General features: G+C 38.9%; 1 protein-coding gene across 2 annotated transcripts in view; it reads left to right on the top strand.

Moving 5' to 3' along the window:
* PDE11A (phosphodiesterase 11A) overlaps positions 1 to 14,188 on the top strand; it is a 424,947-nt gene that overhangs the window by 275,605 nt on the left and 135,154 nt on the right. For both annotated transcript variants that reach the window (XM_008058244.1, XM_008058245.1), the window contains one exon: positions 3,588 to 3,638. In XM_008058244.1, coding sequence (XP_008056435.1) covers positions 3,588 to 3,638 — 51 coding nt within the window. The remainder of the gene's footprint in view (positions 1 to 3,587; positions 3,639 to 14,188) is intronic.

Below are 14,188 nucleotides of genomic sequence, written 5' to 3'. Positions count from 1 at the left end.
GAAACTAGAAGCTAAGTAAGAACTAAGCATGTTGAGTATTTATACCTATTAAGAATTGAGTGATGGCTAACTTGAAGGCATACATGAAACCAGGTCCCTCGTTGCTGTGCTAGGTGTGTAAAACCTGCAAACCCTGAGGGCAAACGGGAACAAAAGGGCTCTGCCACCTTTCCGAAGGAATCCCAGGAAATCCTTTAGGACCAAACAACAGGAACTGCTTGGAAGAAAAAAATAAGAGTACTCTTAAGCAAGCCGTAGGGGTCCCATTTTCCTAAAGAATCTGCTCCTCTGGCTTGTTGGGATTCTTAGAGGGGACAGTGCTGCCATCCTCCCAAAGTGGACCAGTCCTGCAGAACAATGTGCTGTTATTGGCTGATTTTCCCTCCCTGCTTATCCACATAGGGCTGTGATCTTTTGGGAAAAGGTTCTTCTTGAAAGATTCTTCAGTAGGCCACTTTGCTAGCTGCCCGTTTACTGGTTCTCAGAGTCCTACAAAAGGAAAAAGCAACTCTCAAAACCAAAAGATTCAAGTGATAAAATCTTCCTTATCATTAAATTAGGCAGAATAAATAAAGGGTGAAATCCAAAAGGGCTCTAAGTTATGGCCCAAGAAGTTTAAAATTCATAAGAAAGTAAACAAGGTATTTGTTTCATTAAAGTCTTATTCTTAAACGCTACATAAATTTAAAGTCATATATATCATAGACGTAAACATAAAAGATAAAACTATGATGTGTCTGGAAGATAGCATTAGATATGTATTCACAACTTGGGGGTAGGAAAATTTCTTGGAAAAGATAGTGAAATCATAACAATTTAAAAAATTGACAGAATGCACTTTATCAAAATGTAAAACTTCTATTTATTAAAAAGTGCATTACATTAAAAGAAAATTAATTATAGACAATTTATAGACTGGGGATAATATTTATGACGCATACATCTGACAGAGGACATAAATCCAAATTTTATGAGGCACTCCCACAACTCAATAACAAACAAAAGAAACTACTATAATTTTAAATTAGCAAAAAGTCTTAATCTGTAATAATTGCCTGCTTCACTGATTCAAATAGTTTCAATTTAGTGGAGTTAATGGCTTTTTTTTTTTTTTTTTTTTTTTAAGAAAGTGGGCAGAGTTGATTTAACCAAGGAGTTTGGGCAGGGGCGAGTATGCTCTGCATACTAAAAGCCTGACTAACACCACCTGGTGGCAAAAATTTTAAATTGCAGCTTAAGTTTCTGTGGGTTTTTTTTTTAAAGATAATTTCGAAGCTTGAATCTGAATAGATTTGTAAACAGCAAGAAATTTTAGTAAAATGACAGTCAAATTAAATTTTGCTACAGTAAAACTGAACCAGAAGAGCAAAGTCTATTCAGTTCTTTTTGCATTGAAAACACCTATTATTTTTATGAGACAGTGAAGATAATATAATAACATCATATCCTGCCAAATTTACATGGTAGAATTTTAATTGAATAATAATACAATTAATGTAAGTTGGATATTTGTGTGCCAGGCATTCAACATGTATAACTGCATTTAATCTAAGAAGTCTGTGAGGTATAGGCCCACTGCACAGGATATCTCCATGGTAAATATTCCCTCAGCAAAGAATCTCTTCATTTTTAATAACCAAACCTCATAGAACATAATTATTTCTCAGTACAACATTTTTTGAGTCCCCTCCCAAAGGCAAAAAAGGGTTGAGAAAACTGGAAAGAGAAGTAAAGTCAGCAAGAAAAATGTTTACTATGGAAGAGAAAATATAACTTAATACAAAGAAACCTTTTATTAATAGCTATATTAATTATGATCAGAGAGCAACACTTTAAATCACACAATTTTTTGTTTTATAGATACCTATGAATTTTACTGTGCTTTAGTTCTGTTTTAGAACGTTGTTGCAGGTCCGATAGTGCATTATAATTTTTCCAATTAAAAGTTATGGAAAATAGGCCCCTGTTAGTGGAACCTCTGATTTTCAAGTTTAGATGACTGCTGTTAAGCTAGAGATGCCTATATATAATTACTGTTATGCCATTTTACAAATGAGAGCCAAAGAGATTAAGTCACTTGTCCACACTCCCAGAACTCGAGAATGGAGACATCCTTAGCAGTCTGGCTTTGGAGGCTGTGATCTAACCATTCTGACACCCTGCCTCCATTGTGGCCCTGCTCATCACACAAACAGTGCAGCCTTGAGTCCGTGCTTATTGAAGTTCTTAGTCAATAAGTTATTAGGTTGGAATGTTACCTGATTATATGTTACCCAAAAGGGAGTTCTGTGGCCAATTACTTTTGGGAACTGCTGAGTTTAACAAAATAATACGTGTTATTTTATTTTTGGATGCCCATTATGATTCTCTAAGTTTGGTAGGTGAAGAAGGATTTAGCATTTCCCAGACTTATTTGTTTGAGGTTTGTATAGATTAAGAATTTATCTTGTAGCATAAACCATAGAACATGTACACGATCTATATATGTGTGAGTGTGCCTATGTCTGTATATATGCCTTATACCAATACTGTCTTAAACAAATGTGTATTTGTTTGTCCCACAGAACAGGAAGTCTGGGGTGGGGCAGCCCAGGGTCAGGCTCCTTTCTCTTTCCCTTTCTGCTCTCCTATCCATAACAAGCTGGCATTCACTCATAGCCACCAGATTTTTATACACCTCTAGGCTTTCCAGCTGTGTTCCAAAGAGGAAATAAAAGGAAAGAGGAAGCCCCAGTGCTCCCACTCATAATTCATTGAGCAAGCAGTGTCATGTGACCAACCACATGCCCACCCCCAGCTACAGCAGGGACACTGTGAATTGAGTGTTTTGCCTCTAAGCCTCTGTAAGTTGTGATATGGTGATAAACCACATAGGCTGCTATCTTGCTCGCTTGACATGTCGTCAGATGCAGGTTGGCTACAGCTTTGCTCAATATGTCTTCTTTATTTGGGGGTGCAGGCTGAAGGATCAGATCCTCTCAGGTCACATCCTTTCCATGGTGGAGGGAAAAGGGAGACGGTGAAACCATGTGCTTGCTCTTAAAGACGCTGCTCAAAAGTGGCATTTGTTCTTCCACATTCCATTGACCAAAACAAAGTGTGTGCCAAGGCTGATGTCAATAAGGCAAGGAGTAATCCTCCTACAAAAAGGGTCCCAAATATATAACAAAACAGTCTTTCTTATATAATAAAAGCAGGCAAGTGAGAATGGCAAAGGAGTGGAAGTTGAATTAGCAAACTATGGTATCTGCCACAGGACACACATGTGCACACATATGTACACCACCTTTCAATTTATTTTCAGAGCATTTCCCAGGACAAGTCTACACATACTTTGGGAACTGTGGTCCTTAGCCATATCATGTCCCTTTAGATAAAACTACCTATAGAAAAATCTTGGCATAGAATAGCCTTTAATGTGGGATCTATGCCACCAGCTATTATCAGGCATGTTATTTTTTGTCATACATTAAAATCCACTGTTAAATCAAGGTGATATACACGAGCAAAGCTTATTTTTAAGCCAAGGGAACTTCAGAAAATCTAATCATATCTAGTTATTAAAAATTTTTTTTCTTCTGCATCAGGTGCTGTCATACCATGCAACATGTTCAAAAGCTGAAGTTGACAAGTTTAAGGTAAGGAAGGAAATGGCTGCCGAATGAGTGCATAAAGTTAAACTCCATGTGACCTCCTGACCCTTTGTCACTTGCCTCTGTAGAATTATTCCTGCCCACTGAGACTTGGAGGAATAGAATTAGGCAAAAAAATATCTGGATATTTTTGTTTAGGAGGAGGAGAAGGACTCATATATAACTGAGTAGCACCTTCATGATCATTGAAATGATTCAGTATTTCTTCCCAGAAATAACTTACTTCTTGCTTAGTATTACTTCTGTTGAATAAGCAGGATATCATGAAAAAAAATCTGTAATATAATGAGAATCAGGACATCTCGTTTTGGCATTGGTTTTATCTCTAACTTCCTATTCACTTAAAATCTTAGTTATTCACTTAATATCACCATCTGTAAAAATAAGTGAAAAGATTGAGATAATAATAGCTCATACTTACCAAGTGCTTACTGTATGCCAGGCACAATACAAGGCATTTTGCCTGTATTGATTCATTTAGTCCTCACAGTCCTGTGAAGTACATGCTATTTTATAGATGAATAAACTGAGGCACAGAGATGTTGAGTAACCAGGCCAAGGTCAAATGACTGTAAAAAGTATAGTAATCTAGTCCCAGAACTGGAGTTCTTAACCACTGTGCTTCACTGGCATACAGGGTAACCCCTTCCACCTCCTATATCTGATGAGTCTGTGAATGAATTGTTGACATTCCTTTTCACCTTAGCCACCACCATTCCTTTAAATGCAGTTCATTTGCTTGTCTCCCTGCACTTCTACCAGACAGCTTTTAGCAATGGTCAAAATATAGGAGTGTAGGGAAACTGATTTTCTTTCCTTTTGAAAGTTCTGGTGCCTCCCTTTTAAAATGTTTGTGGGGGTTCAGAGAATTATCAGGAAAAACAAACTCGATCAAAAGAAAGATCATGTTTTGTACTGCATTTCTAATATGCAGTATCACTTAGGGATGGTTATTTTTCAAAGAGTCTTGTTTGCATATAGATGGTACAGAGACCTTTAGGCCTGATAATTGAATCAGAGGATTAGAATTGAGTCACATGAGCAATGAAAGAAAACAAAAGAAAATCCCAAACACGGTGAGTAGGAATAGAACTCTTCACAAAGGCAAGAAACACATCTATAACTAACCAATGAGCTGCTTGGGCTCCATTCAGGGATATGGTTTGTTATTGGTTTAGAGTGATGCTTAGGGAAAAGACCTGCATGGTAACCCCAATTAAAGGGGAGATATGGCATCAGCAAGAGGTGACAGCTGACAGCAGGGAAGGAGACAGAGCAACCAAAACCACAGCAGTCAGGGCCCATTTGTTGGAGAGGCAGACCTCCCACATACCAACTCGGTTTCGAGTTCCATCAGGGCAGAGCTTTATGTCTATTTTGTTAAAGGTTGTTTCTCTACAGTCTTTTATAGTTCTTGGAACATACTAACACTCAATAAATACTTGTTGAATGGGTGAATGACTGGATAAGTGAATGAATGACTAAATAAATCCAAGAGCATTAGTGCTCTAGAACTCAAAACAACTAGACAGTATAAAAGCGTTAAAACCATAATAGTATATAATCATTTTATATAAATTTTTCAATGTATATACATTTTATAAGCATTTCCATTAAAAATATTTGGACTTTTTTACTTTAACAAAGAAGGTTCAGTTACCAAGAGATCCTATTTATGGAAATACTCAGTTCGTGCTAATATGATGTCTATATTATTCTCGCTGTTATTGTAATTATCATCATTGCTAAAAGAGGGAAGGGGTAGGCATGGAGAAGCACAGCAAGGCCCACAGTGGGCTAAATATGACCGTAAGGGCTACTTAATGAGACTTGGTCTGAGCAGGCCAAAATTCACAGCTGTCTCCTTTCTAAAGGTTACTGACCTCCATTCAGGCTTCATTCCTTAGAGTAAGGAAAACTCCAATATCCTGGAATTTGTCATGCTTTTTTCTATTATTAGCTTACAAACATACTAAAATATGAAGTATTTAAATTTGAGAACAAAGGGTTATTTCATCTTAAAATTATCAAGATTATTAACTTCACTGATTTATCCAAATTTTATTCTGAAAGATAATAGGCTAGTATCCTATTACAATGTAATTGAGATATAGTAGATAATTTTAACCAAATGGCTTTCTTGATATATAAGGTAAATAAAACATTATCATAATTGGTGGCTGATGTCTGTTATAACTGCAGCAATAACATTAAAATGTAGTAGGCTTAAAATAATCCTGCACATGGATAGTGAAAAGCATTTACTGAAATTCCAGGCTGGAGTATGTGCAATGGCAGTTTTCCTAACATTGTAGCTAAGTAACAGTAAATAAATGCTTTATTTTGACCTATATATGTGACAAATCATGTTTACATTCAAATATTGAAACTTTGCTTCCTGTAGTGCTACTTTCTGTTGCCCAGGCTAGAGTACAGTGGCAGGATCATGGCTCACCTCAAACTGGACCTCCTGAGCTAAGGCAATCCTTCCACCTTAGCCTCTTGAGTAGCTGGGACTACAGGCGTGCACCACCACACCCAACTACTTTTTTAAAAAATTTTTTGTAGAGACAAGGTCTTAGTGTGTTGTCCAGACTATTCTCAAACTCTTGACCTCCCACGATCCTCTTGCCTCAGCCTCCCAGAGTGCTGGGATTATAGGTGTGAGCCGCAGCGCCTGGCCTGTAGTACTTTCTTAATGGAGATGGTAAAATGTTTTTGAATGTGTGTTCTGATTTGAAATCCGAAATTATAATTATCCATGAGATTTCATGAGTTAAAGTATGGCTGAGTACCAACGTATTGGATTATACTTAGCCTAGTGATCAGTTCACAGGTTAAACCATAGTTTGAGAGGAAACTGATTTCATCACCTAGTGCTGAAAAAGATCTGGAAGTCAAATATAGCATATATACATATGACAGATTTCAGTTGAAACCCAAGTAGCACCACATCTGGGACGCAGAGATGTCTGGGAGACCAGTAAGACGTGGTGATCTACATAAGAGACCAAGAGATCTTCTGAGTCAAGAATTCTTCCTTGGTGCCTAGGTGATTTCAAGTTCAGCAGGGGCTTTGTACCTTGGATTTTTCCCCTTACCTCGACCTCCCGTGACTTCATGATCATGGCTGAGAACATGAGTGAACACAAAAGTCATGGCCTTCAGTGTGGTTTCAGTGCATTAGGTGTTCCCAACAGCTCAAGGTCCACGGTGTCAACAGCACACAGCAGCAGTCCAACAGAAGGAAGTATCACTACAGACCAGGGGCAAGCTATGTTCCTACCAGTATGACCAGCAGAGACTGGAGCAATCAATGCAGGCTGAGTGGTCACATTTTCTGGATAGGTAAGATATACCCTGAGGACTCCCAGAGACACGTAGAAAAAATGAAGATGCCACACTATTGGAGAGTGTGATATGTACCGTTAATTACTTTTAACTTGCTATTATTTGTGCTCATAGGTGGTGGGGCCTAAAAGAGATAGATTTCATGTAAGATAAACCTATGGTGAATCTTTAGTAATCATAAATGCTAGGCTGATACCACCTTACCTTTCTTTGTGTCTGGTTTTCTTATTTTACGCCCTTTATTGCTTTGGGAGTTTTTTCTTCTAGGATGCCTTCTGGGGGAGAAGGGTTGCTTCTGGTTTTGTGTTGTTTTGTTCTGATAGCCCTATTTCTTTTGTTGAGAAAAAAAAAATCTCTCTGAGGAGTGTGTAGTGGTGGGTGGGTGAATGGGATTAGACTTTGAAACCTTTCTAGAAGTGTCCCACCATTGTCCAGCCAGTAGATAAAACAACATATAATTACTTATCCAAGAATGTTGGAATTTGTGCCTATTTTTCCTGGTTCTGATAATACCTCAGGAAACAATCATTTGTGTAGAGCCACCTATACATACATGAAAAAAGATCATAGAACTTCTTGGAACTAATGAATTAACTATTTTAAAGGTCAGATTCATGTTATATAGTTCAAAAATTATGCTTTATGGGTTGATTGTTCTGCGCATCTAATGAGGAAAATAGGATCTAAAAAATGGGTTTTAATCCTCATGAACATGTGCAGATCTTCCATGAACTTGAAATAAGAAAGTTATATACAGAAAATCTGTGCAGATTTTAGTGCCTGTTTATATCTTTTCAGCTCTATGTTAACAGAAATAATGTATAAAGACCATATTGACAATTACATCTCCTTGAAGATGGCTGGTTTAAAGGCTTTTAATAACCTGAAGATGCCAGCTGTGATAACATAAGAAAATGAGTTTAGTACACCAATTATATGCTCCTGTAATTTTATGTACTTTCCTTAGATTCCAATGCGGTGGACAGACCAAACAATTATCACTATATATTACCAGTTTACCAATTAAAATCAACTCATGGACGTTCTCGTGTTATATTGCCACCTTCTATCATCCCTTCCTTCAATTCAGAGCTGCATGGGTTACGGCTGCAATCAGAAATGAACTCGTTTACAGCACTATAACTGCCTCAGTAATTAAGCTCCAATAACTCATGTTGAATGTTTGGATTTGGACTTCCTCTTACATATTTCAAGCTTTCAATGTTAATGCCCAGGCCACAAATTAATATCCTGGTAAAGTAAATAAAATAAAGTGCCAAGAATAGGTACTTCTGTGGCATTTATATACCAAAATAAGAACGGAAGCATCAAAAAATAAGACCTTATGGCTTCCTCTGCAGACTGAGCAATGGGATGTGACTTATTAGGCTTTTAAAAATGGACTTGAGAAGACACTTTGATCCATGAAATAGTCTAATGTGTATAATCAGAAGCCTCAGCCCCCAGGACCTGTAAATACCACCTCCCTCCACTTACAGTTATGCCAGGAGATGTGTCTGCCATGTGCCCTGCACAAGGGCCCTGGCACAGCAGGCAAAAATAAGGGGTGCCCCCTCCCTTGGTTGGCAAGTACATACAGTTCTCTCTACTGATCAATCCTCCCGAGAGCACTCCTTTTTCTAGTTGTCACAAAGGCACCACATATGCTAACCACTACCCTGTCCAACCTAAAGCCATGGAAAAGCCCAATCCTTGCAGCAGCCTCTTGCAAAGGATGAGTGCACTGTGCAGAGTGGGAGCATTTGCCCAAACTCAGGCAACACATACAGAGGAGGGAGAGAGGGCAAGCCCTGTCCTGGGGCTGCAGGATGGCAGAGTCCAGGGAACTTGCTGCCCACCCAGTTAGTAGGAGGCATCTGCAGCTACTTTCCCTCTGGGTGGGTGCCCCACAGAGGCTCCTCCACAGTCTGGGAATAATTCAGGTCCTTGGGGTGCCAAAGCGGGAGCAAGCACTTTCTCTTGTTTCTTTATTGTCTCAGTTCTCTTGCCCTTTCTGAAGTGCCACCTTCGGACACCTCAACAACAGCTTTCACATCCATCCCCCTAAGGTTGTTGAAAAGATAGCCTTGCAGCCCTATGCATGGAATTTGGGTATCACCTTATACCTAATCTATCCTGTTTCCTCCTTTATCCCCGCCTCTTGAATTTAGGAAATTGTTTTGACTTTAAATAGTATTTATGCCAAGTTTAATATCCCAGATTTTTTTATCGTCAGGGAAAGTTATTGAACCTTCACCAGGAAATTGGCTGTGGCAGAAAGAGCTGCATCAGCACCCGAAAGGGCATCTCCTGCTCCCAAGGCAGCCACGAGCAGGCAGCTTGTGCTGCTCAGGACACATCCATAAATATGTGACATTTGTGTTCAAATGTCCAACCCTCTTTATGAATTGTGTCTTAATCAAATGCCACATCAAAAAAAGGATGGTTGTCCTTTGTCACTCTTGAGTATTAGAGATACAGGGGAAGGGGGTGGTGTGAGGGGAGTCAGGTCCACCAGCCCAGACTGGCCTTTCCTCCTGCTGAGCTAAGCACTACGGATTGAGGGCCCTTCAAGGACCTGCCTGACCAAAATACATCCTGTGGTGACCCTGACCTCCCCTCTTATCAACCACTATTTGTCACTTCTTTCTTTGAAAACAAAGCAGGGACACTGTCCCCAGAAGGTCACTGTGAACATCTCCTTTCCCGGGGAGGAAGAATGAACCTGGAAGGCTTTCTCCCACCCTCTCCACATTAGCACAACTGACTTCCTGCATTTCCCCAGGTGTCACGCTGGAAGGGGTCTGAACCTGAGGTTGTTAAATAAAGGATGACTCATTTTTTGTTTCAGAGCACTAAGAACAGAGTCATGACAAGTCCTGAAATTCCAAGGGAGAGCAATAGTGTGGCCCCATGGATTCCTAGCCCCTCAACTGAGAAGGCAACTGTAAAGGCTAAAGGTGTTAGAACCTTCCAGAACACTGGGGCATCTGGGATTGTACCACTCTTCCTTCTTTCTGGTTTTCCTTTCATTAGAACCATTGGTAACTACAGATGTGGAGCGCAGGAAATGAAGACTGTGCAGATCCTCACCTCCATGATATGGGCGTGGCTTAACCACCATGACAGTTGACTTTTCTCTGCTGTCTGTTCAGTATTCCCAGAGGCTATGACCTCCTGACAGTTAGGCGTCCCTCACCCTCACTCTCCAGATGCACACTTTGGCTATAATTGTACAATCACTTTAGTCACCCCTTCTCACCCCCTCATGCAATCCCGTCCATTCTGCCCTCAAAACATTCCTCACTCCCATATGTCCTCACAGTCCTCCGATCTCATTCTCTCTCTTGCAGATCATTGGTGCACACTGCTCTCTAGGCTGGACTCCCTGTCTCCTCCTCTTGACCCTCTCTCAAATCCATCCTGTGCACATCAGCCAGATGAACAGTACTCTTCTGTTGATGCAGGTTCCAGCTCACAAAACTTAGCATATTCTAGAAACCTCTGGATTCTGTCCATTCGAATTCTTTCTTTGGACTTTAAAAGTACTCTGAACTCTAACCTCTAGTTCACTTTTCCAGCCTATTTCCCATGCTTCCATGTACCCGCCCTTCACACTAGTTTTATTTTATATTGCCTGCCCATTCCCTGCCCTTTAAAAAAAAATCTTTCTTCTCTTTCTTCTCCCTAGCTCCACATATTTTAAGTCCTAACAATCCGTCTGACCCTGCTCAATTGCCCCTCTCTCCATGAAGTCATTCTGACTGTCCTTCAGGCAAAAGTGATTTTCTCATTTGCCATTTTGTTTCTATCATACTCATCACTTTCTACCTTGTAATATAAATCTTGGTGTATCTGTCTAATCAAATAGTTAAACTTAGAAGCATTTTTAGGAGAGAGTCTTTGACTTATTCATTTTTGTAACCCTTGTATCACCTAAAGCCATGCCTTGCACCTGGGTGTGGAAAAATTTCTACATTGTGGCCAAACTTATTTAAATATCTGCCATTTTTATGACAGAGGAAATTGAAATGCATGGATAGAATCTTGTAGAAAAGCAGGGATCTTTGGCAATGGAAGTGTCTGAAAATTGTCCCTCAACCTTTGCTGTATGTTGTTTAAAGCCCCTTGTTTTATATTCTTGGTTGTTAATTTCCTGGTTTTTCTATGAATCCTAACTATAAGAAAATAAAAGAATTCTTTTTTTGATGTTGTTTAGGATAAGTGCTGGCACTATTCTCTTTGGAGCACTCAGTAATGATAATGTCTCTCTTCCCTGATGAATTTGCCTTTAGTTCCCAGTGGATTCAGCAATTTCTTTACTAGTCAATGAGATTTTTCTTTCATATATCCTGCTACCATCACCCTGCTGACTAAATTTTTTAAAAATTTGTTATTTTCTTGACCCTCAAGATGCCTTTCTAATACTCTAGTATTTGTATGTATATTTGTTATTCTGTATAGTTCCTTATTCTGTCTTTCCTATTTTTGAAATCATACACTGGCTTGGTAGTCCTTCATATTTTTTCTCAATTAGAAATGCATTCATCCAAATTTTTTAAATGCTTGTGAATCGTGATTCTGTTGGTCCCAAGGCACCATATGAAATAGGAAGTTAGTAGACAACGTATGACCTAATGGTTTTCTGCAGACTCAGTAGCCAGAGCTGCCCTGCGACGCAGTCTCTGTAAGACCATGAATATAGTAAGACAAGAATGAACAAATGTAAATAGATGAAGCAGCCACCAGACCTCTTGGTTCATTTAAAATTTGGGGGTTCAGTTTCCTCACCTGCAGAATAAAGCTATTTCCAACTATAAAATGGTATTATTTTATAAGCTTAAAAAATGTATCTCTAGGAGGGAAGAGGAAAATAAAAACACAAAACTACATAAATTTTGACAACGTATTTAGGGGTTTTTATGATTATTGAATACCCCAAGTTTTGAATGTAAGCTCCATTTGAGTATTTAGTGAAAGACAGCTCAGTTTGATTTAATTACATGTAAGTAATTTCCAAAGTCCCTCATGAGTATATGGTGTTTGAGGTGTAATATAATGTAATGATACTCGTGAGGAAGATATATGATTACTTTGAGACAAGAGTCTTAATCTTGTCAGTATAAAAACTGTACACTAATGCTACCTATACATATTTAAATAATAATGATGTCTAAATAATTAGAAATAGCAGTATATAAAAATGTTTTTACATCCATTATTTCACTTGAGCTTCACAGCATCTTCGTGAGGGCAGGCTTAGCATATCTCCATTTTAAACAGGAGGCAACTAAGAATCAAAGAACCAGCAAAAAAGATGGATCCATCTGTTTTTGCTTTTCCTTTCCAGCATTTCATTCTGACCTTGAAGACAATGCTGCTCTTCAAGTGGCTGAGAAGGAATGTGGAAGCAATGTCATAGAATGTTATCCTTAAGTCATTTCTTTTAGCTCCTTTGATTCTTGGAACCTTTGTGGTATTTTGACACTTTTGGGGGCATATGTGTCAAATGTGAATGAGGAGGATGTCTGAGAAAGACAGAATTTTTGGCTGAACTTAACAAAGTCATTTAAAAAGACTGTTTGTGGTACTCTTTGGGCAATAAACATATAATGCTGTTTTATTAGAAACTTCTTTTTGTATTATGGTTGTGCTATTTATGTAACTTCTTGTCCTGGGATTTCAAACTGCTTAGAACCTTAAGGAAATTGGAAACAGCAAAAATTATAGAGACATTGCATCATTCTTAGCAAGAGAGTGTATGATCCATTATTCTATCATCTCGCCTGTCTTCCTTACAGTCTGATTGGCTATCTGGCTGTATAGAAATCTCTCAACATCTGGAAATCTCAAAGAAAAAAGAGCAGTCTCCCTTTATTATCCTGTGCTCTCCAGGCCTGCCAAGTACCTTGTAAGAAAGATAAGGATATGAGATTGCAAACATCAGTTTAATGATAAAGCACTTGTCAGGAGATAAAGTCTTATGTTTAAGGCATGAGAACTTATGAACTAGAGACGATTCGGGGAAAGATATGAAATGAAGAATGTGAGACGGGGTTTACATTTGGATAATATTTCCTATAGTGATACTTGATATTAAAAACATCATGGACTATAATCTGCACATCTGAAACATGATGATTTTGACATAAAACTTGAGGTAAATTTGAAAAGATTTTCCAAAGTTTTAGCTATTCTGAATTAACTCCTGGTATTGTCTCAATTTGTGTGAGTGTGTGTGTGTGTGTGTGTGTGTGTGTGTGTGTGTGTGTGTTTATGCACACACTTCAACTTAATGGTAAAGTCTTGTGATTTGGAGCTTCAACTCTGGCTTTCAAAAAGGATCTCCTGGCAATTCATTGTCTCCAAAGAGATAAGCAAATGGCAGATCTGTGAGAAAACAGAGTCTGAGATGAAGCACTTTGGCCACTGGGTGCCATCCTTGCTCCACGTAAAGATTTGCTGAACCACATTTCTAGGAAAATGGTTAAAACCCCAAAGACAGTAATTTAAAAGTAATTTCGAGATATAATAATGTTTGTGTGTGCACATGACCTGGAATACGTTAGTGACACAAGTAGCTTATTCATTTGCCCAGGCGCGAGGCGGAGGGACTGAGGGACTCTCCCCTTTGGTTCAGCCTTAAGAACAAAGCCTGGGTACAGCTCTCATGCTTGCTGTATCCCGATGAGGCAGCCAGCGGGTGGCAGGGGAGGTAGGAGAATTGTTGATGAGGTGGTGCAGTAGGTATTTGAAGGTCGGCGGGTCAGATGTTCCATTAATTATTTTTATTGTTGTGTGTAATTGCGGCATGCATGCTGCAGCAGGACTTGAACCTAGCTGCCTGTGTGACTGTACTCTATCCCTTCAAATGCATTCCTTTCATTACCAGGACTGGTACAACCAATTAAGCACTCCTTATCTTCCCCTTACCAGGATCTGCTTGTTGGTGGAATGGTAACTCTGCTTTGGATGTTTTTTGCTTCCTGTGAGAAATTTGTGGCCAAGAAACCACCTTAGCCAAGAATCAGAACATCCATAGATAATGACATAATCAATCAGTGCAGGATTTTGCTATTTTTGGATTTGATGCTCATATAAATAAAACCAAAGAATTAAGTTCAGCATTATGAACAAGAATAGCCACAGAGAATATTCATGGAATTCAGGGTAATGTTTCTCTC

Source organism: Carlito syrichta, unplaced genomic scaffold (genome assembly GCF_000164805.1).
Source record: "Carlito syrichta isolate Samal-C Ts95f unplaced genomic scaffold, Tarsius_syrichta-2.0.1 Scaffold303265, whole genome shotgun sequence".
Taxonomy (NCBI): domain Eukaryota; kingdom Metazoa; phylum Chordata; class Mammalia; order Primates; family Tarsiidae; genus Carlito; species Carlito syrichta.
This window is presented reverse-complemented; position numbering and strand designations above follow the sequence as displayed.